Below are 21,996 nucleotides of genomic sequence, written 5' to 3'. Positions count from 1 at the left end.
AGGTGTCAAATTCTGGTTCCAAGTGATATATCAAGTCAAAATTAGATATTTAAACATAATTGATTTGAAGATAGAGATTGCTAAAAATTCTCAGGTATTCATTTGAACTTTTTGAAAATTTTTAAAGTTAGCAATTGGATTTGATCGTTTCAAGCATGGAACTAAACTTTAATTTGGCATATCTACTTACATTACAAAAAGGCAAAATGGGGGATTAGATGCTTAAAAAGTGACCCTTGCTTTCCCTCATGTTAGAAACTTGAGAACTAGTTGTTGAATATTTGTAAGTTGGATATGTAAAGGTTAAGTCAAAAGGAAAAGAAAAGCAAAACCTTGGAATTTTTAGAGACGAAACTTGATTAAATAATTTTGGGATGGTATTCATCCCTAATTATTTTCGTATGTTTTTATGAATTTGGGGACGGAATTCGTCCTTAAAGCTTTAGGGGCGAAATTCATCTTTAATTATGAAGATTATTTTTCATAATTATCCCTAAAAATTTTTAAAAATAGTTTTTAAGAATGCATGTAAGGGACTGCTTAAATTGTCTCCAAATCTATTAGGGACATTTTTAATCTTCCCAAAACCCCTAAATTTTGTAGTGAACTATGCCATATAAACTAACTTACCTTATTTGTTTACAAATTTTTCCATAAATTATATACATCATATGAAACTGATTTTCCTAAAATACTAATTTGCCTTGTTTTTTTCCAAGTTTATTGGATGGTGGTTAGAGAGCAAAGTGTAAATATTATCTTTTACAGGCAAATTAGAGAGAGAAAAAAAAGAGAAGAAGATGCAGATGCCAAGATTTGAAGTGCCAGAAGCTTTGGTGACGGAAATTCTGTCTAAGCTTCCAGTTAAGTCCCTTATGCGTTTCAACTGCATTTGTAAATATTGGTGTTCTTCTTTTCGAACTCCTCATTTCATTTCCAAGCATTATCACAACAACCTTAAAAACAATAACCTTAATCCCCTTCTCCAGCGATTTGATGGCAACGCCAATCTCGCTTATTTATCTCAGCTTTCAGTAGAAAAAGATGAAAACTTCTTAGTAAAACAAAACATTCGCCTTCCTTTTTTCATTCACGATTCCCCCTATGTTTGGGGTGCTTGTCATGGATTATTTTGTTTACATAGTTCTTTCATGAATGATATGGAGGTTGCCATTTGGAACCCATCAACTAGAGAATTTAAAATCCTTCCTCAGTCCTCAGTCCAACGACCTACTTACCCAGGCCTTACCTGTAAGTATGTTATTTTTGACTGCGGTGCTTTCGAGTTTGATTTTAAAAATGATGACTACAAATTCATACGATTTGTTACTCTTTGTTATGTTGATAGTGAACGTGGAATTGAAAGTCCTGATGATGTGTCCCAAGTTGAGTTGTATTCTCTTAAATGCGATTCTTGGAAGGAAATCCCATCTCCTAATTATAGACCACTTGATTATTGTTTGAGTAATAATTGCTTAGATGGAATTTGTTATTGGCAAATAGTAACGGGGAACTCTCCTTATGAAAAAGTAATGATTCTTTCATTTGACATGGCTAATGAGAAGTTTTCGGTTTCACCTATCCTTGAATTTGTCGGGTTTTTCTCAAAAACCAATATTAACGTATTGGTGTTTAATGGATCAGTTGGTGTTCTTGTTTACCCGGTGGAAGGAATTGACAAGTCTTTTGATTTATGGGTAATGAATGGGAAAGAATGGACTAAACAATTCAGTATTGAATCTATTCCTGGAGTTGTCAACCCATTGGGGTTTTGGAAAAATAATGAACTATTTCTTTTAAATACAAATTATGAAGTAGTCTTGTTTGATCCCTCCACCCAAGAGCTTAAGGTGCTTGGGATCAATTCTTACCTGGATCATCATCGAGAGTACGTCTCCCTCTTTTTTTATGTTGAGAGCCTGGTTTCAATCAATGGAATACAAGAGCATAGGGATCATATAATACGTCAACTAGTTGGAGATGCATCAAATAATATAAATAGAAATATAGATCAAGTAGATACTAAATATGATGATGGATAGGGAACTTGAAAATAAATGTGTAAGACCTAATGAGCATTTTTATGTAGACTACAGTCACTTGTGAGCTTCTTAATATTACTGTTATTATTTGGTTTATATGTTTGAGATGTTATCCTTTTCAACTTTTCAAGCTCCCTTGCTTTCTTTATCAAAGGATTGACTGATGTAGTCAATTGAAAAACCCTTTTGATGATAATTTTTATTGAAAAAATGCTTATATCCAACGAAACATTACATTTGATAATGCAACAATTAGTTTCTTATCTTTTAGTTGGATTTATTCCTTGAAGGGTTGTTTGAGACTTGCTAACATAGAAATGATTTATCACAATCCCTATTAAACAACATATTAACTAGGGAAATATAATATAATATAATAAGAAGAAGCAAGGTAAATAAGGGTTCTTGGAAACCAAGACTTCAACGATCTAATACAACTTCCTTGATTCAAGGGATTAGATAAGGGTGATTCGATCTAATCCGATTCTCCAAATAAGTTTCCCCAAGTGATATGATTCATTAATGGGCTAGATATTGACACATAAATAATTAATAATTTTAAATAAATAAAATTGAAAATCTTAAGTATAATTTGAAATGGCTAGATAAATTTAATTATCACAAAGATAAATAACATTATTATAAATATAAATATCATTTCAATATAATAAAGAATATTTATCTTAATATTTTAATTTTTACCATTAGATTTTTGAAAATTGTTACAATTTAATTTAATTTTTTATTTCATTAAACTTCAAAATTATCATAAAATATGTACTATTTAATTTAAATTTAAGATGACAACATATATAATTCTTTTATTTTAACAAATCTATATAAATGTCCACAAGTATGGTTTAAAATAAAGTGGAAAGGAATATAAAAGTTGGGGAAAAAGTGAATATTGTAAAATCCACATGAAAGATGAAATTTGTGTTGTTGAAGTCTACCACAACATATGAGGACTACAATGAATTGTTTTAATGAATTGTTTTAATGTATTTTGGAGTTGAAATAATCCACAAAAAAGAATATTAAATTAAAAAAAATTGTTAATTGGCACATGGTTAAGCATTATTTTTTCCTTCTTTTGGAACCCAGTTTGAGCTTTGCTCAAAGATGGATGCATCCATTAATTGAGCTAAATAAGAACAGCCCATGCAGTGTGTATGGCGCCATAAATTTTACAATTAATGTTTTAAAAAAGTGTACAACTTTTATAATCACATGGTTTACTGAAACCTGTCTGCATTAGATATAGTAACAACATTAATTGTTTCTCGTCACATGGTTTACTGAAAGGGAAAGAAAACAATAGTCATCATCCCCATTCTCAACTATAAAAACCCTTGCATAATGGAGGTTCAGCATTGTGCAAAAGCTATCACTTAAACAAATAATGGCTTATCTTCGACCATTGATCTTCTATATTCTGACTGCTCTTGCAATATTCATGCTTATTTCTCCCTCCCATTCCTCTTTAGATAATGTTAATGACAGGGTTACTTTGTCACTGTACTATGAAACAAGTTTATGCCAGCATTGTGCCTCCTTTATCTCCAATGACCTTGTCAAGGTCTTCCACACTGACCTCCATACCATTATCAATCTAAGATTGGTCCCTTGGGGCAATGTTGAAATCCATTGCCAGGTTTACAACTCCATTCTTCATTTTAATGTATTTTCATTATTAACTAATGAAGTTCAATTTCTTTTTGGTACTATAACTAATTATAGTTTATGCAACAATGTGCAGCATGGAGAAGAAGAATGCTACTTAAACACTATACATAGCTGTGTCATCCATTTCTGGCCTGATGTGGTAAATTCTTTTAGCCAAAAGCATTTGCACTCGTCTCGAACTCGTGTTTAATTACTCTACTGTGGTGCAGAAAGAGCACTTGGAATTCATTCGCTGCACAGAGCAACAAAGCTTAAAAGGGGGGCCAGTTGAAGCACTGTGGAAAAATTGCAGTGAAAAGCTGAGATTGAATGAGGAGATAATCAACAAATGCTATACTACTGGATTTGGATATAAGGTTGGCTGCATGTCTTCGCATTTAACTAATACTCCTTTGCTTTTTCTAACATTGATTTTCCAAATTAACAAAATGCAGCTTCTGTTGCAACATGCTAATGAGACTGCACATCTGAAGCCACCTCAAGAATATGTGCCATGGGTGGTGGTGAATAATCAGCCACTCAGACAAGTGAGTTTGTTTATTTCTCTCTCTTGGTGTGATTGTGAAGTAAACATTTTGTAACAAGGAACTTCAATAATTATTTCATAGTTGCAGGACTTGGAAAATTTTGTGAAATATGTGTGTGAAGCTTATAAAGGCGATCATAAACCAGCTGCTTGCAAAGCACAATCATCCGGTCTCAGCCCAACCATCCATGCATGTAATATCTATAAATGGAGTAGTTCTCTTTTGATTTGTAAATTTGTAAAAATGCATTGTATCATTTTTCATTATGGGTAGCATTTGCAGTACCCCAGCCGCCACCAATTCCAGTGGTAGGCTTCTATAAACTAGCAGTTCAATGGCCTCCCTCAGTGTGCAAATCTACTCTCAACTGTAAAAAGCCAATCCTACCCGAGTTTAAAATACATGGAATCTGGGCGCAAGACGCTCATGACAGGCCGGTGCCCCAATATGGTCCAAGGAATCCTTGCACCCATCCGAATCCTAATCTAGATAAAAAGAAACTGAAAGTACGCATACGTACATTCTTCGCCTAAAACTATTAAGTAAATTATCTGTCATCTAACCAGATTTTTTGTTTTTAATTTAAAAGGGTTTTCTGCAAAGTGATCCAGTTCTTTGGATAGACTTGCCCCGACTATGGCCAAACTTGATATTGGGAAAGTCAGACATTAGCTTTTGGCACGACGAATGGACAAAACATGGCACATGTTCCGACTTTGCACAACGACCTCTGTCATACTTTCAATCCGCCATACAACTAAAGAAAAAATTATCTCGAGGTATATCAACTAATTTGTTTTTATTTTCCCTTCACATTTCTATTTGTGTTTAATATACTTTATTGTTTCTTATTTGTTTTAATGAATTCTGTGATCTAGTTATTGGACTCACACCTGATTCAACCTATACGGTCCAACAAGCTGTGAATGCAGTTTTTCAGCTTATACACGCATATCCCCAAATTTCGTGTAATAGAAATAGAACAAACAATAGACAATTATTACTCTCGGAGATGTATATATGTTATGAAAGACCGACATCATCCAATCTCCTTGGAACACTTAAAAACTGTTCCCATTTATATCATGGCCAATGTAATAGCCTATCGGATATCATAAGTTTCCCTAGGTAGCTCTGCCACGATTGTCCAATGTATTTAATAAGAAATATAAAATGTTATTAATAAGAAGGAGAGAGTGCTTTCTTTTCTTTTGTTCTTTACATGGAAAAAGGTGACCTGTACAAATATGGAATTATCCTAGCATGACAAGCTGCTCCAATAAACTCCACCACATTATATTGGTTTTCATATATCCGAGCGGACAAATACAACTTTGAAGAACGTACCATTCATTTTTAAAGATTTTTCCATTAGAGAGCCAAAACTCCTACTAGCCTCCTTGACGACATCCCTGCTGAAAGATTTGATCATCTCCACCTTCTCACATATTATATTTTTGTACATCTCTCTTGTAGCACATTAGTAATAGAAAAAATTGACATAAATAACAATAAAACATTTAAAACAAAATAAAAATAAAAATCCCATATAATTTGCTATATGAAATTTTTATTTATAATAACACTCATGTTATTATTTTTTAAACCTCAAGTTTTTTATGTGCATAAATGTAAGGGTAATCTACAAAAGTAGTCACTTTTGTTTGCCTCATGTTACATTTTAGTCACTTATGTTTGAAATGTTACGTTTTAGTCACTTATGTTATTATTTTGTTACGAAGTGATCACTCTACCGTTAAGTTTCGTTATCTCCCTAACGGTAATCCTATGTTGCAGTCCAACTAGATTTTAGGTGCCAACTTGGATTTCTAAATGGGATGAAAATAGATTTTTAATTAAATAAATTTAATTAATTAAAATATTTAAACCTAAACCTTAACTAAAAAAACTGTTATCTCCTCTTTTAAATTTTTTCTTCCGTCTCTTCTTTTTTTAGTTTTTTTTTTCATTTGACTGGAAAAACTATTAAATCAAATTCATTGCTTCACTGTTTCTCGTGGCATGGAGGTTTAGTATCTGAATGCTTCTACGTTTTCCGATTTAACAGGCACTCTCATTTGCCTCATTTTGTGCTGTGATAATTTGGATTTGGATCTATAATAAGCTACATTCATAAAATATTCGTGTTAAAATTTTTTATTAGTATCATTTTACATTTTATCTTTAAAATAATTTTTATTAAAAATTTTATTTTTTTACATTTAATATATTTTTTAATTTCAAAATAAATGTTGACAATAATCATAAGATAATTGAAGCAACTAAGCAAGCAAAGAAGCTAACCCATATATAAAAGATTGATAAATAAATTATGAGGGGATGAAAGTTAATAACAAATTTGATTACGGTAGGCAATTTTGATTATGGTGAGTGGCAGTGACTACAAGAATCTAAAGTCATTTTTTAATTTAACTCGAACAAATATATTCGATTCGAATTCCATCTCGATCAACTCGATTTGAAAAAATTTCAAATTGAGTTAGGATGATAAAATAGGATTCGTCAACTCAATTAACTCGAAACTTTTCCATTCGATTCGATTTGACCGAACATTCACCCTTAGTCAGGCATACATAGTCCAACAACCACTCAAGATTAAGATATGTCACAAGTGGGGCTGTGCATAATTTGGTTAACCCGATTTTTGAGTTCGGTTAATCGGTCGGTTAACCGAAAAAATTTGGTCGGGGGTCGGTTAATTTTTTTATTTTTTCAGTTAACGGTTAAATCAGTTCGAAACCGGTCGGTTATCCGAAAAAATCGGGTAAACCGAATTTTGCAGGGTAGGGCCTAAACTAGGTCAAATTAAACCCGACCCAATTTTTTCTCAAGCTCAACACCAAACTTTTTGGGTAATTTTCGGGTAGTTCGGGTAATTTTTAGGTAATTCGGTTAATTCGGTTAATCGGGTAATTCGGGTAATTTGGGTCCTTTTTAACCAAAAATAAAAAAACACATAATTTTCGGTTAATTCGGTTAACCGACCTTATTCACCGAAAAAAATTCAGTTCGGTTAATTTTTTTTAATAATTCGGTTCGGTTAACGGTTAAAAATTTTGGAAGGTCGGTTAATTTGGTTATAGCAATTTCGGGTCGGTTAACCAGTCGGTTAACCGGATGAACACCCCTAGTGACAAGTGAATAAATCTATATGGATTCAATATCTATTCTACTTAGGTTCTGCCCGATTTATTGTCAGTCTAGTCAATCACATCTATACATTTATCTTCTAGGAGTCATTTAATCCAATGCACAAGACAAAAGATCTCTCCAATTAAACTTAATAGATGACATATAAGGTTTTCAACCAGTTTGCTTAATTTTTGTTAGAGAGAGAGTTTTTTACTAACTTACCTTATTTGTTTAAAAATTTTGCTATGAATTATAAATAGGGTAAACTATAAAAATAGCCACTTTTGTTTGCCTCATATTACATTTTACTCACTTATGTTTGAAATGTTACATTTTAGTCACTTATGTTATCGTTTTGTTACAAACTGATCACTCTACCGTTAAACTCCGTTACCTCGATAGTCCTACATGGCAGTCCAAATGGGTTTTAAATGCCAACTTGGATGTCCAGCTGTTGGGATGAAAATAGGTTTTTAATTAAATAAATTTAATTTGGATTACCATGTAGGACATCCAAGTTGGTATTTAAAACTCATTTGGACAGCCACGTAAGACCATCGTTAATGAGGTAAAAGAGCTTAACGGTAGAGTGCCCACTTTGTAACAAAACGATAACGTAAGTGACTAAAACATAACATTTCAAACATAAGTGACTAAAATGTAATCCAATGCAAACTAAAGTGACTATTTTTGTAGTTTACCCTTATAAATATCATATGAAACTGATTTTCCTACAATATCAATTTGACTTGTTTTTTTCCAAGTCTATTGGATGGTGGTTAGAGAGCGAAGAGTAAATATTATCTTTTACACGCAAATAGGGAATTTTTTTTCGAAAATGCATGTAAATAATGCATTAAATACTTTCCTTTTATGCTTTTTTTTTCTTCAAGGTTAAGGTTGCCACCATAGATGACTCTTAACTTTTAGGAAAATATAGTTACCATAGATGCAGATGTCAAGATTTGAAGTGGCAGAAGCTTTGGTTATGGAAATTCTGTGTAAACTTCCAGTTAAGTCCCTTATTTGTTTCAACTGTGTTTGTAAGTATTGGTGTTCTTTTCAAACTCCTCGTTTCATTTCCAAGCATTATCACAACAACCTTAAAAACAATAACCTTAACCCCATTCTCCAACGATTTGATGCCAACGCCAACATCCCTTATTTCTCTCAACTTTCAGTTGAACAAGATGAAAACTTTTTAGTAAAACAAAACATTCGCTTTCCTTTTTTTTATGCACGATACCCCTATGTTTGGGGTGCTCGTCACGGATTATTTTTTTTACATAGTTCTTGCATGGATGATACGGAATTTAAAATTCTTCCTCCATCATTTGGAACCCATCAACTGGAGAATTTAAAATTCTTCCTCCATCCTTAGCCCAAAGCCCTACTTACCCAGGCCTTACTTGTGGCTTTGTTTATTTTGACTGCGGTGCTTTCGAGTTTGATTCTAAAACTGATTACTACAAATTCATACGATTTGTTACTCTTTCTTTTGTTGATAGTAAATGTGAAACTTCAAGTGGTGATGATATGTCCCAAGTTGAGTTGTATTCTCTTAAATCGATTCATGGAAGGAAATTCCATCTCCTAATTATAGACCATTTGAATTATATTTGAGTAATAATTACTTAGATGGAATTTTTTATTGGCAAACAACGATAGGGAATACTCCTTGTCAAAATTATTTTTTTTAAAACGAGGTCGACTTTGGTTTTGAAAACGAAAACGACATGGGAGTCGCCACTAATCATTTTTAATGAGTTGTGATCAGGTCACCTCGAAAAATAGGTATTTCAATAAATTATTTGATTTATTAAAACAACGATTTTGGTCTACAAAATTTAGAAAGACGGATTTGGGAGTCGGTTATGTACGAGGAAGGATGAGCACCCTCGTTACACCCAAAATTGGTACCTAGTCAATTAATTAGTGTCTTAGTGTTGAATATTGAACACTTTGAAGAGATTTAAAATACGATCATTTGTTAAAATGTTGAAAATTTCTGAGAAATGGGCGTATTTCACGTTAATCGAGAAAGAGAATTACGTTCCGTAAGTTAGGATGCAATGTATTGAATTCTCGATACGAGAATAAACACCGAAAAGTTTATTTATTGAAAGGTATTTGATCCTCTCCATTTTAGGAAGAATCGTACTCCGTAAGTTAGAATACAATTCTTCCTATTTCCGAGATTGTTTTTAAAGAAAAATTTTGCTTTTAAAAATGTTCATTTATTTGGATTTATCGAGAAAATCGAAACCCTGTAAGTTAGGGTACGACCTGTTTGAATCAAAATATGAAGTTTTGCTTATTTAAAACAGAATTTTTTTAACATATCGAGTAAAATGTAACACGATGTGGTAGTGAAAATGTAAAAAAATAGATTATGTCATTAATATGTACAACAGAATAAATATAAATACATTCATATGAACAACAATATAAAGAATGGAAATGAAATAAAATAAACAAGTCGAAAGTAAAAAGACAAATAATAAATATGACAAATTAACAATTTGAAACTAAAGAACTAATATTAAATAAATAAATAAGGTATAAAGCAATTTAAGAATAATAATATTAATAATGATGATTAATAATAATAATAATTAACAATTTAAGGTTTTAAAATTATAAAAGAATATATAAAAAAGGATAAAATGAAATAAATATATTTAAAGTATTTAGGTACATAAATATAAAAATATAATAGAAATAATAATGTAAAAATTAATTAATTTAACAATGTGGTAATAATAATAAGTATGTAAATAAAGAGGGTAAAATAATAATAGTGATAATAAAATTAAAATAATTAATTTAATAATAAAATAGCTAAAATAACAAAATTAAAGGGACTAAATTGAGCTTAAAGACAAATTTTTGGGGCAAATCGGTAACAAATAAAGGAAAAAAGACCAAATTGAACATGCGGATAACGTGGAGGGATTAAAAGGGTAATTTTCCCTTCTCCTCCAAAACGACGTCGTTCGAATAGGGGCCAAATTGAAAGCGCAATAAATTGTGGGGTAAAATTAAAAAACAAAAATACTTGATTGAAAAATCATTAAAAAGCAGAAGGGCTAAAGGTGCAATTAGCCCTTCCATTAAAAACACGCAAACCCTAGCTTGGAGCAGGTTGGGTAATCGGGCAACATTAAAACGATGTCATTTTGGAGCCTGAAGCTCAGGCCAAAAACAACGTCGTATGGGCTATACTATAAATAAAATTTTTTAACCCCAAAAAAATCATTTCAGCCCTATTTTAAAAAAAAATCTGCCAAACTCTCTTAGTTCTATTCCTCTCCCCAAAATCCGGCCAGGGGTCCGGTCATCGGCCACCGTGCCGGTCCCCGGCGACGGCGCCGCCGTCCTCGATGGCTGAAAAAAACAAAACCGCCCCTTTCACTCCTCTTTTCGAGTAGAGCCCAGATGTGGGGGTAAATGGCCTGGCGGACCCCCAATATTCAAGAAAATGAAGAAAAAAGAAAAGAAACCCTAAGGGACCTTTCGGTTTCCGGCCACCTATCCTCGAAGGTGACTTCCTCAGCCGTCCCGACAGTGGAGCACACCCTTAGGTATGCCCCTTTCAGCCCCTTTCTTTTTATAATTTTTGTATGTAGAAAAAGAATAATAATAAAAAATAAAAAAAATAGATTGAAATTTAAAAATAAAGAAGGTAAATCACCTTGAATTATTTTTTTTGTTTTATTTTTGGAAATGTCTGTGTAAACGTTACAAGGTTCGAATTTGGCCTTTATAGCCGAATTACCAACTCTCAATCTCTATTTTTATCGTTTTGCTACTTGTCTTTTATTTTTGCTGTTGCGTATTGTCTTGTTTTGCAGGTGATTGACGAGCAGGTGCAAGTGGTGCGGTAGCAAATGGTGGTGGCAAGGGCTATGGGCGGCAGCCAGTGTAATAGCTCGATTTTGGGTCTAGTCAGAACAGTGGTTTTGGGACCACAAATTCGACGAGGAAAAAAAATGTAATGGCCTGAATTTTCAGAGGTGTCGGAACAGTGATTCGAGATCACTAAATTCGACAAATGGGTGGAAAATATTATTAATTTAGTAAGTATAAGTTAAATGTGAAGTTAGGAAAATTTTTGAAATAGTGAATAGTGCACTAGAAATAAATATTAAAATAATTAGAATCGAAATGAGGTATCAAGACCTCGAGGATTTTAAACCGAGCCATAAATATTTTTATAAATATTTATGGAGTGTTAAAAAGTAAGAATTAAAGTTTCGTTAAGAAATTTTAAAGTTCTGATAATTAATTGAACAAAAAGGACTAAATTGTAACAAATGCAAAATTTTGGGAAATGATTAAATAGCTTAAATGATAAAAGGAAGAGGGCTTAAAAGGCAAATAAACCCAAGGTCTATTTGGGCTGGACAGCAAAGGCATGAAATCAGCAAGAAAGTAAGGAGAATTAAGGGAAAAATTGGAATATTGCAAAATTTGCTTAATAAAGTTAGGACCAAAGTGGAATTATCTAGATTTCTCTTCATTTTTCTGAATTCTCATCAGCTAAAACACCATGGAAGGGCTTCTCCAAGCTGGTTCTTCATATTTTTACTACAAGTAAGTTCAATTCTTGACTATTTCTTGAAATTTTTGTATTTTTATGACTTTTACAACTAGGCCCACTTGTTGAATTCATTAGTTTTTGATTTTATGAAAGAATTTGAAAGTTGCTATGAATATGTGCTGGAAGTATATGATGATTTAGCATGTAATTAGAGCTTTAAATTGTTCACATGCTGATTTTATTGAAAGAATTGAATAGAAAGTGAATGTTTGGGACCTAATAGTAAAAGAGTTTGAAGATAGAGATATATGTGGAAATTCTGAATTTCAATAGTTGTGTAACAACTTATAATGTCTAGAGTATTAATTGAGAAAATTATATTAATTGAGGGGTTAATTGAGAAAGGACCGAAGTGTATAAACAGTGAAATTTGGGGCAAAATGGAAATCAACATTTTGCACTAAAGCAGTTTTGGACAGCAGCAGTATTGTAACTTTGAAAAATCACAAAAAATTGTAGAGATTGAAATAGAGGATGAATAAAATATTAAATTAAAGCTTATTGAGTCTAGTATCTTATAAAAGAAACAGTGTGAGCAATGGAATTGTAAATCATGAGATATAATAGATTTCGTGAGACAAGGTCAGAATGAATTCGGGTTCCCCTATTCTGACTTTGGAAAATCATTAAAAATTGTAAAAAAATCATTATGAGTTATAATTTATATGGTTAGAATCCTTAATGAGTCTATTTTTAGAATAAATAAACAAAAACATCATCTGAATTCTGTACAATGAGATAATTAATTTTTAGTGAAGAGTGGTTGGAACTGTCAGACAGCAAAACAGGGGAAACTTTAAAGAATAAACTGTACTATGTGGCTGAACCAAAAATTCTTAAAATTTTATTGCAAGAATATATGTGTGTCTAGTTTCAGGGAAAATTAACGGATCTTAATTTTGAGCTCTGTAGCTCCAGATAAAAATAATTTAGTGACTCTGACTCGGATAAACAGCTTTGAATATACATGTGAGTGAATAGTGAAATTATAGTTAATGTTGTTTAAGTGTGTTATACACATTAAGGATGTGGAATGGAGAGGAGGAGGAGGAAAATTGGGAAATATATGAATGATTCGTGTATAAATGGTCATATGTTTGATTATAACTGATAAACGATGAAATATGAATTATGCTTATATTTGTACATTATTGGTCATGGTTTAAGCTCATGTGTGAAAATAAAGTTTCATAGTATGTGTGTATGGTATATTCAATATATGATTTGGCATGAAATAATGTCATGAACGGTTTATGAATTAACACATGTTGGTAAGCCTGATATATGAATAAATGATCAAATTGAGAGGAACGCCGGATTTGAGTACTTCTGATCAAGTGATAAAGTGATAAGTGGTAGCATTAGCTACACTTATCTGATCAAGTGACAAAGTGATAAGTGGTAGCATTAGCTACACTTATCTGATCAAGTGACAAAGTGATAAGTGGTAGCATTAGCTACACTTATCTGATCAAGTGACAAAGTGATAAGTGGTAGCCTTAGCTACACTTATCTGATCAAGTGACAAAGTGATAAGTGGTAGCCTTAGCTACACTTATCTGATCAAGTGACAAAGTGATAAGTGGTAGTCTAGCTACACTTATCTGATTAGGGACAAGTGATAAGTGATCATAAGTAAGACCATAGTTATACTATGGCAAAGTGGAAGTGAATTACTCAATTTTCCGTAACCGTTCCTTAATTTTGATCAAGGACGGTAAGTGACAAATGGGCCCAAAAGAATTAAAGTAAATGGATAAGTGGTAGTGTATTTATATCAGGAAGATGTTGTTATTTAAGCTAAAGTGATATTTTCATTGCAAAATTGAGAATTTCATAAATGTGTTATTGAATGGTATAATCGATAAACATTGAGTTAAATGGTAAATACGTATTAGTGTTGAACTTGATGTCATTGAATTGTACGTGAATTAAATGGAAATTGCTAGTGATATGATCTAAATCGTGAGCATGAGAAATTGCGAATTGAATGAAATGGAAATGAAGCATTGAATTGCATGAGTTTGTATCGGGTTTCGTAGGCCCTAATTATTATGATTATAACATTTTGAGGATATACTGTGAAAAGTTATAGAAGCATGTTAATTATTTAGAAAGACTTAATTTAGATGAAATTTTATAACTCGGTTAAATACGTTTACAAGTGCATGTGTTTTGGTAATGCCTCGTATCCTATTCCGGTATTGAATATGGGTAAGGGGTGTTACAGCCAGCTGGTCAGAAGACCTAGGTATGGCCCACCTAGGGTTTGGATTTTTTTTTCTGTTATGGGTTTGGGCTAAGGTTTAGTTGGTTAGGCTGAAACTTTGGGTTGTTGGGTTTTAAATCTGGGTTTGTATTTGGGTTTGGGTCGTTTGGTTTAGTTTGGCACTGGGCTAGGGTGTTTTTGGGTTAATCTAAATCTAGTTGTAATAGGTTGGTACTTTTCGTTTGTTTTTTTGTTTGTCAGGGCCCGGGCGAAATTGGGCTTGTTCACTCCTTATGAAAAAAATTTAATTCTTTCACTTGACATGGCTAATGAGAAGTTTTCGGTTTCACCTATCCCAAAATTTGTCGAGTTTTACCCATAAAATTATACCCTCGAGGTATTGGTGTTTAATGGATCTCTTGGTGTTATTGCTTACACAGGTGAAAGAATTGACATGTCTTTTGATTTATGGGTGGTAAATTGCTCGTTCGAGAACAAGAAACTTGTGGCTAGAGGTGTACAAGCCCAATTTCGCTCGAGCCCAGACAAACAAAAAAATAAAAAATACCAGCCCATTACAACTAAATTAACCCAAAAACACCCTAGCCTAGTGCCAAACTAAACCAAATGGCCCAAACCTAAATACAAGCCCAGATTTAAAACCCAACAACCAAAAGTTTCAGCCTAACCAACTAAACCCAATCTAGTTGCAATAGCCCAAGGCCGACTATCCAAAACAGCCCAGAAACCTGAAACCCAAATAACCTAACCCAACAACCTAGTCAATAGACCCTAAACAAAATTAAAACCCAAGCCCAAAATCCCCATGGCCCAACCCAAATTATCCAAATCCAAGTCAGGCCCAACCCAAATTCCAAATAGTCAAACTAGTGTTTAAATTGTCTGAAACCCTAGCCTAGTGCCGCAGCCTTCTGATGCCCACTTACCCTGACCAGCCACCACTGTCACGTCGGTCGCTGCCCACTTGCCACCGCTCAGCCACCTGCTCCACCTTCAAAAGGAAAGAAAACATGCAACAAAAAGAAAAAATAGCAAAAATAGAAAAGAAGGATTCGGCTGTAAAAGCCGAGAACCAATGCTTGTAAAATCATTTCTTTTTTTTGAAAAAAAATAGGCAATAAAAATACAACACTTTCAAGGGGATCTATTTTCCGTTTTAGGTATTTCCTTAGGTTATATACTCCTATTTTTATTTACTTTACTTTTTTTCTCATATACGAAAACAAAAAAAAAAGAGAAAAGGAAAAGAAACTCACCGGGGGTCGCTCCGTTTTCTTGTCGTCGGAGGCTCCTTCTCCGGTGATGGAACCAATTGTAGAGGAGCATAACAGCCTTTTTCCCATTGTTTTTGGTTGTTTTAAGACCGAATCCGAACTCAGGGGGTTAAGACCTAAAAAAGGGGATACTTTTACCCTCGTCGGCCACCGTACAATGCGGCGCCGACGCCTGTGACCGAAGTCTAGCGCGGTGGCCATTGGCCGGAGCCAAAATCAGAGGGAAAGAGGGCTTGAGAGAGTTTTTTAGAGTTTTTTTTAAATGAATAGTGAAGAATGAATTTTTTTTTTAAAAATTTAACTTAAATAGGCCCATGAAATGGCGTCATTTTGAGCTTGGGCACCAATAGCCAAAATGGCGTCATTTTGCCCTCAGATCCGCGCGTCGACTCAACCCGACCGGGGGATCCGCCCGTGTTTGGGCTTTGGGTTATTTATCCTTTTAGCCCTTCTACTTTTAAATATTTTTACAATCAAGTGCATTTTATTTTTTAAATTCGCCCAGTAATTTATTTCGCTTTACAATCTGGTCCCTTTAAGCTACGTCGTTGTAAAGAAGAAGGATAAATTTCCTTTTTGGCCCCTCTATTTTTACGCGCATCACTTTGGGCCCAAAATCCCCATGGCCCAACCAAATTAACCCAATTACCCAAACCCAAGTTAGACCCAACCCAAATTCCCAATAGTCAAACTAGGGTTTCAATTTTCTGAAACCTTAGCCTAGCACCGCAGCCTTCTGTCGCCCACTTGCCCTGACCAGCCGCCACTGTCACGTCGGTCGCTGCCCACTTGCCACCACTCAGCCACCTGCTCCACTTGCAAAAGGAAAGAAAACATGCAACAAAAAGAAAAAATAGCAAAAATAAAAAAGATGGATTTGGCTGTAAAAGCCGAGAACCAATGTTTGTAAAATCTTCTCTCTTTTTTTTGACAAAAAAAGGCAATAAAAATACAACACTTTTAAGCCGTTTTAGGTATTTACTTAGGTTATATACTCCTATTTTTATTTACTTTACTTTTTTTTCTCATATATGAAAGTAAAAAGAAAAAAGAAAAGGAAAAGAAACTCACCGGGGGTCGCTCCGTTTTCTCGTGGTCGGAGGCTCCTTCTCTGGTGATGGAATCGACTGTAGAGGAGCATAACAGCCTTTTGCCCATTTTTTTGGTTGTTTTAGGGCCAGATCCGGACTTAGGGGGTTAAGACCTAAAAAAGGGGATACTTTTACCCTCGCCGGCCACCATGCAATGCGGCGCCGACGCCGACGACCGGAGTTTAGCGCGATGGCCATTGGCCGGAGCTAAAATCAAAGGGAAAAAGGGCTTGAGAGAGTTTTTCAGAGTTTTTTTAAATGAATGGTGAAGAATGAGTTTTTTAAAAAGAAATTTAACTTAAATACGCCCATGAAATGGCGTCATTTTGAGCTTGGGCACCAATAGTCGTTCTGCCCCCAGATTCGCGCGTCGACTCGACCCGACCGGGGAATCCACCCATGTTTGGGCTTCGGGTTATTTATCCTTTTAGCCCTTCCTCTTTTAAATAATTTTACAATCAAGTGCCTTTTATTTTTTAAATTCACCCAGTAATTTATTTTGCTTTACAAACTGGTCCCTTGAAGCTACGTCGTTTTAAAGGAGAAGGATAAATTTCCTTTTTGGCCCTTCCATTTTTACGCGCATCACATTGGGGCCTAAAATCCCCATGGCCCAACCAAATTAACCCAATTACCCAAACCCAAGTTAGACCCAACCCAAATTCCCAATAGTCAAACTAGGGTTTCAGTTTTCTAAAACCCTAGCCTAGCGCCGCAGCCTTCTGTCGCCCACTTGCCTTGGCCAGCCGCCACTGTCACGTCGGTCGCTGCCCACTTGCCACCACTCAGCCACCTGCTCCACCTGCAAAAGGAAAGAAAACACGTAACAAAAAGAAAAAATATCAAAAATAGAAAAGAAGGATTCGACTGTAAAAGCCGAGAACCAATGCTTGTAAAATCTTCTCTTTTTTTTTGACAAAAAACAGGCAATAAAAGTACAATACAACACTTTCAAGGGGATCTATTTTTCATTTTAGGTATTTACTTAGGTTATATACTCCTATTTTTATTTACTTTACTTTTTTTATCATATACGAAAACAAAAAAAAAGAAAAGGAAAAGAAACTCACCAGGGGTCGCTCCGTTTTCTTGTCGTCGAAGGCTCCTTCTCCGGTGATGGAACCGATTGTAGAGGAGTATAACGGCCTTTTGCCCTTTGTTTTTGGTTGTTTTAAGGCTGGATCCGGACTCAGGGGGTTAAGACCTCAAAAAGGGTATACTTTTACCCTCGTCGGCCACCGTGCAATACGGCGCTGACGTCGGCGACCAGAGTCCAACGCGGTGGCCATTGGCCGGAGCCAAAATCAGAGGGAAAGAAGGCTTGAGAGAGTTTTTTAGAGTTTTTTAAATGAATGGTGAAGAATGATTTAAAAAAAATATTTAACTTAAATAGGCCCATGAAACGGCGTCGTTTTGAGCTTGGGAACCAATAGACGAAACGGCGTCGTTTTTCCCCTAGATCCGCGCGTCGACTGGACCCGACCGGGGGATCCGTGAGATTTTGGGCTTTGGGTTATTTATCCTTTTAGCCCTTCCGCTTTTAAATAGTTTTACAATCAAGTGCCTTTTATTTTTGAAATTCACCTAGTAATTTATTTTGCTTTACAATCTAGTCCATTGAAGCTACGTCGTTTTAAAGGAGAAGGATAAATTTCCTTTTGGTCGCTCCATTTTTACGCGCATCATATTGGGGCCCTAATTTTTTTTCTTTCTCTTTTCTTTTTTAAATTTGGATCTTTAATTTTATTTCTCTTTCAATTTAGTCCCTTTCGCGTTTTATTTTTAATTTGGGCTCTCAATTTTATTTTAACTTCAATTTAATACAATTTTCATTTATTATCAATTTTTTTATATATATTTATGTGTACCCTTTTTATTCATTTATTATTTTTGTTTGCACATATTTTTAATTTTTATAAATGTATACATATATATACATACTTTTATATTTTTCATATTTCATAATTTTATATACCTACATATATATATACACATATTTTACTTCATATACATACTTATATATATTCTTTATATTTAAAATATTATATATATTTTATATATATTTTATAATTCACATATACATATATTTTATATTTTACAATTTATAAATATATTTATATCTATATCTGATATATATATCTCTTTACATTTTTAATTGTATTCATTTTCTTTATTGTTATTTACATGTTCATTATTATTTTGAAAGAATGTTTTAATTCTATTCGTTTATTTATTTGTAATTATATGATTGATTTGTCTCTTATATTTATTTATTTCATTTTTGATGATTGTTCATATTATTCATACTTACATTATCGAATTCATTGTTGTTTTGTTACGAGTATTAACACCGTGTTTTATTTCTGCTATTTCGTGTTAGATTAATTTTATTCAATGCATAAATTAAGATTTTTGAATAAGCAAAATCTCGTGTTTAGATTCGAGAAGGTCGTACCCTAACTTACTGGGTTTCAATTTTCACAATAAATCTAATACACGAATCTTTTCAAACCAAAGTTTTAAACGATCTCGGGAATTAAGAAGAGATCATGTCCTAACTTATAAGGCATGATCTCTTTTTTTCCTCAAGTTTTAAACGATTTCAGGAATTAAGAAAAGATCGCGTCCTAACTTACTGGGCATGATCCCTTTTTTAAATCTAAGATAGCTAAATATCTTTTAAATAAGTAAATTTTCGGCATTCATTCGCGCATCGAAAATTCAAGACATTGTGTCCTAACTTACTGGATATAATTCTCTTTCTCGATTAACGTAAAATATGCCCTTTTCTTGAAAATTTTCAACATTTCAATAAAGGATCGTATTTTAAATCTCTTTAAAGTTTTCGATCTTTGACACTAAGACATTAATTAATCAACTAGGTACCAATTTTGGGCGTTACGAAGTTGCTAATCCTTCCTCATACGTAACCGACTCTCAAACCCGTTTTTCTAAATTTTGTTGACCAAAATCGTTGTTTTAATAAAATTAAATTGTTTATTAAAAACAACCACTTTTCATGGTGGCTTGATCACACCTTATCAAAAAAGGATTATTGGCGACTTCCATATTCGTTTTCATTTTTATAATCCAAATCGATTCCGTTTTACCAAAAAAATGGTGTCAAAAGCTTGGCGACTCTGCTAGGGACTTAAAAAGATAGTCAAGCCACGAGTTGATTATTTTTTGTCTTTTTGACAAAAATTGAAAACTTGATTTAAATAGACGATCCTTTCGTTGCATTTCATCCGTCTTTATTATGATATTCATCGTTGTGGTTTATAATTGCTGTGTTAGTTTAAGTTTTGGTATCTTTCTGCACATTATATTGCATGACCGTTGGTCACACCCTTTTAAGTGGGAGTGAGAAGCCACTCCTTCATAAGGTATTCACCTCCGTGCAGGATACTGGATCGCTTTCGGGATACATTTGTACCTATGTCTTCGTGAGATTTTCATCTCCGTGCAGCCATAGGGAAATGTATTCCCCTGAATTGAACTCGGTCCATATGAACCTATAATGGGTGAGGATAGAGGAATCTGCTAGTTTAGGTACCCTTTACTTTAGAGCCGAACCGCATGTAGTGAGCCCTAAGAACCTACCCTAGGTAGAACCATTTCAAGCCCCTAGTGGTCACCTAAATTTGTGCTCTATTTGTTTCTTTCTTGCTTGGTTTTGCTTTGTACTAACTTGTTTTCTTTTGTTTTGGTTATGATTGCATTGTAATTTCATAATAGAAAAGAGGTGTTGATTCACGTTTAGTTACTAAATAGAGAGCTTGTCATGGAAAATGAGTTTCTTGATAAAGTGGGAGACAATACGGTCGTTCGAATATGGTCTGAAAAATGTAACGAGGGAAGGGTGATAGTCTGATGAATGAGTACACGACTTTGCTTCATTGCCCGAGGATTCAAGATGGCAAAGATTATTCGAGAGCCACCGAACTTTCTTAAAGAGAAGCCAACGAGCATCATGAGGATAAGTGAGCAACGAGTGGCGGCCCGGATCAATCAAAAAGGAGATAGAAGAGACGCCCCTTTTGAAAAGTTCGTGAGATTTATCTTAACACTCGGATAAATAAGAGGATCGAATGTCTTCTCCTATGAGGGAAAAATCGTATATATATCCACTTTATGTAAAGAGATTTATTTTCTAGTAAAGTTGTTCTAATAGAATTGAACCAAGAACCAATGTTTCTTTTTTGCATTCATTTCATGCATTTGTATTACATTACATCATATACATTAAAGTCCACCAAAAGATCTTAAAATTATTCCTTAGTTAGTATGAAAACCAACCTACCAACCAAACACCCTTATGGTACCCGAGCAAAAATAGAAGACATGGACCAAAGATTGGAAAAACTTGAACAACTCTAAAAGGGGAGACAAGACCAACTACAATTGCAAATGCAAGAACAATTAGCCAAGATCTAACTAAATATGGTGGACAATAAAGAGATGGAGCTCTGTGAAGAAATTAAAAAAAGAAGAAGAAGAAGAAGAAGAAGGAAATGTTCACATCATTGCCTGAAAAGGGACCTTGTTAGATATCTACTGTTATAAACTTGAGAGTGTTCTAAATAATTGGATTGCAAAAGAAATCTCTGTAGTATTTAGAGCTTATTTAGAGTAATGTTCAGAACACTTGTTGCTTTCAGCCTAGAGGAAATAAGAACTCCTTTGTGAAATAGGCTCATAAGTGACATTGATACAGACTCGGAATCTCTTTTTGAGCAAGACATGTGTTTAGAGGGATCTCATGACTTTGAAGATGACATAGATTGTAGCCTATTTTTGGACTTGTTAAGGATGGTAGAACAAGTTGAGAAACAGATCCTGCCTTACAAGGAATCAAGTGGAAATTGTGAGCTTAGGAGAAGAGAAGGAGGTGAAGATCGGAGCCAGTATCACAGTAAAGACAAAGCGAGGCGACATTGAGTTACTCCAAGAATTCAAAGATGTTTTTGCATGATCATATCAAGATATTCCTGAGCTACTAAGACGTATGGATGCTGTTGAGGCTAAGAAAATCTTGGAAGAGGTCTATAAGGGTTTCTGAGAAGCACATGCTAATGGTTTTACAATGGCCAAGCAAGTCATGAGATTCGGGTACTACTGGTCCACCATGGAAGGGGATTGCATTAGTTGTACCAAGAAATGTCATAAGTGCCAAATTTATGGAGACAAGATTCATGTGCCTCATTCATCCCTTCATGTTATGACTTTTCCATAAACTTTCTCTATGTGGGGCATAGATGTCAGTAGGCCAATCTTGCCAAAAGCTTCTGACGGTCATCAATTCATCTTTGTGGTCGTTGATTACTTTACTAAGTGGGTGGAAGCTACTTCATATACCAATATCACAAACTCGACTATCAGCAAATTCT

At 34.0% G+C, this 21,996-nt stretch overlaps 2 protein-coding genes and 1 pseudogene across 3 annotated transcripts; all 3 read left to right on the top strand.

The window, feature by feature from the left end:
* The first annotated feature begins 800 nt into the window (after window positions 1-800).
* On the top strand, window positions 801-2,042 carry LOC105775765 (F-box/kelch-repeat protein At3g06240). The gene has a single exon (XM_012598247.2). The coding sequence runs from the start codon at window positions 801-803 to the stop codon at window positions 2,040-2,042; it is 1,242 nt and encodes a 413-aa protein (XP_012453701.1).
* Window positions 2,043-3,437: 1,395 nt separating this feature from the next.
* Window positions 3,438-5,444, top strand: LOC105775760 (uncharacterized). 2 transcript variants are annotated; one of them, XM_012598242.2, is made up of 8 exons: window positions 3,438-3,696; window positions 3,802-3,867; window positions 3,938-4,084; window positions 4,163-4,255; window positions 4,343-4,448; window positions 4,538-4,761; window positions 4,845-5,034; window positions 5,134-5,444. In XM_012598242.2, the coding sequence occupies exons 1-8, from the start codon at window positions 3,445-3,447 to the stop codon at window positions 5,385-5,387; spliced, it is 1,332 nt and encodes a 443-aa protein (XP_012453696.1). In that variant the 5' UTR covers window positions 3,438-3,444; the 3' UTR covers window positions 5,388-5,444. The 2 variants fall into 2 exon arrangements, with proteins under 2 accessions (XP_012453696.1, XP_052478275.1); XM_052622315.1 differs by having other exon boundaries at window positions 4,337-4,448.
* A 2,913-nt stretch (window positions 5,445-8,357) lies between these two features.
* Window positions 8,358-11,336, top strand: LOC128034028 (uncharacterized; annotated as a pseudogene).
* Window positions 11,337-21,996: the final 10,660 nt, after the last annotated feature.

The sequence above is a fragment of the Gossypium raimondii genome, chromosome 10 (assembly GCF_025698545.1).
Source record: "Gossypium raimondii isolate GPD5lz chromosome 10, ASM2569854v1, whole genome shotgun sequence".
NCBI classification, from domain to species: domain Eukaryota; kingdom Viridiplantae; phylum Streptophyta; class Magnoliopsida; order Malvales; family Malvaceae; genus Gossypium; species Gossypium raimondii.
This window is presented reverse-complemented; position numbering and strand designations above follow the sequence as displayed.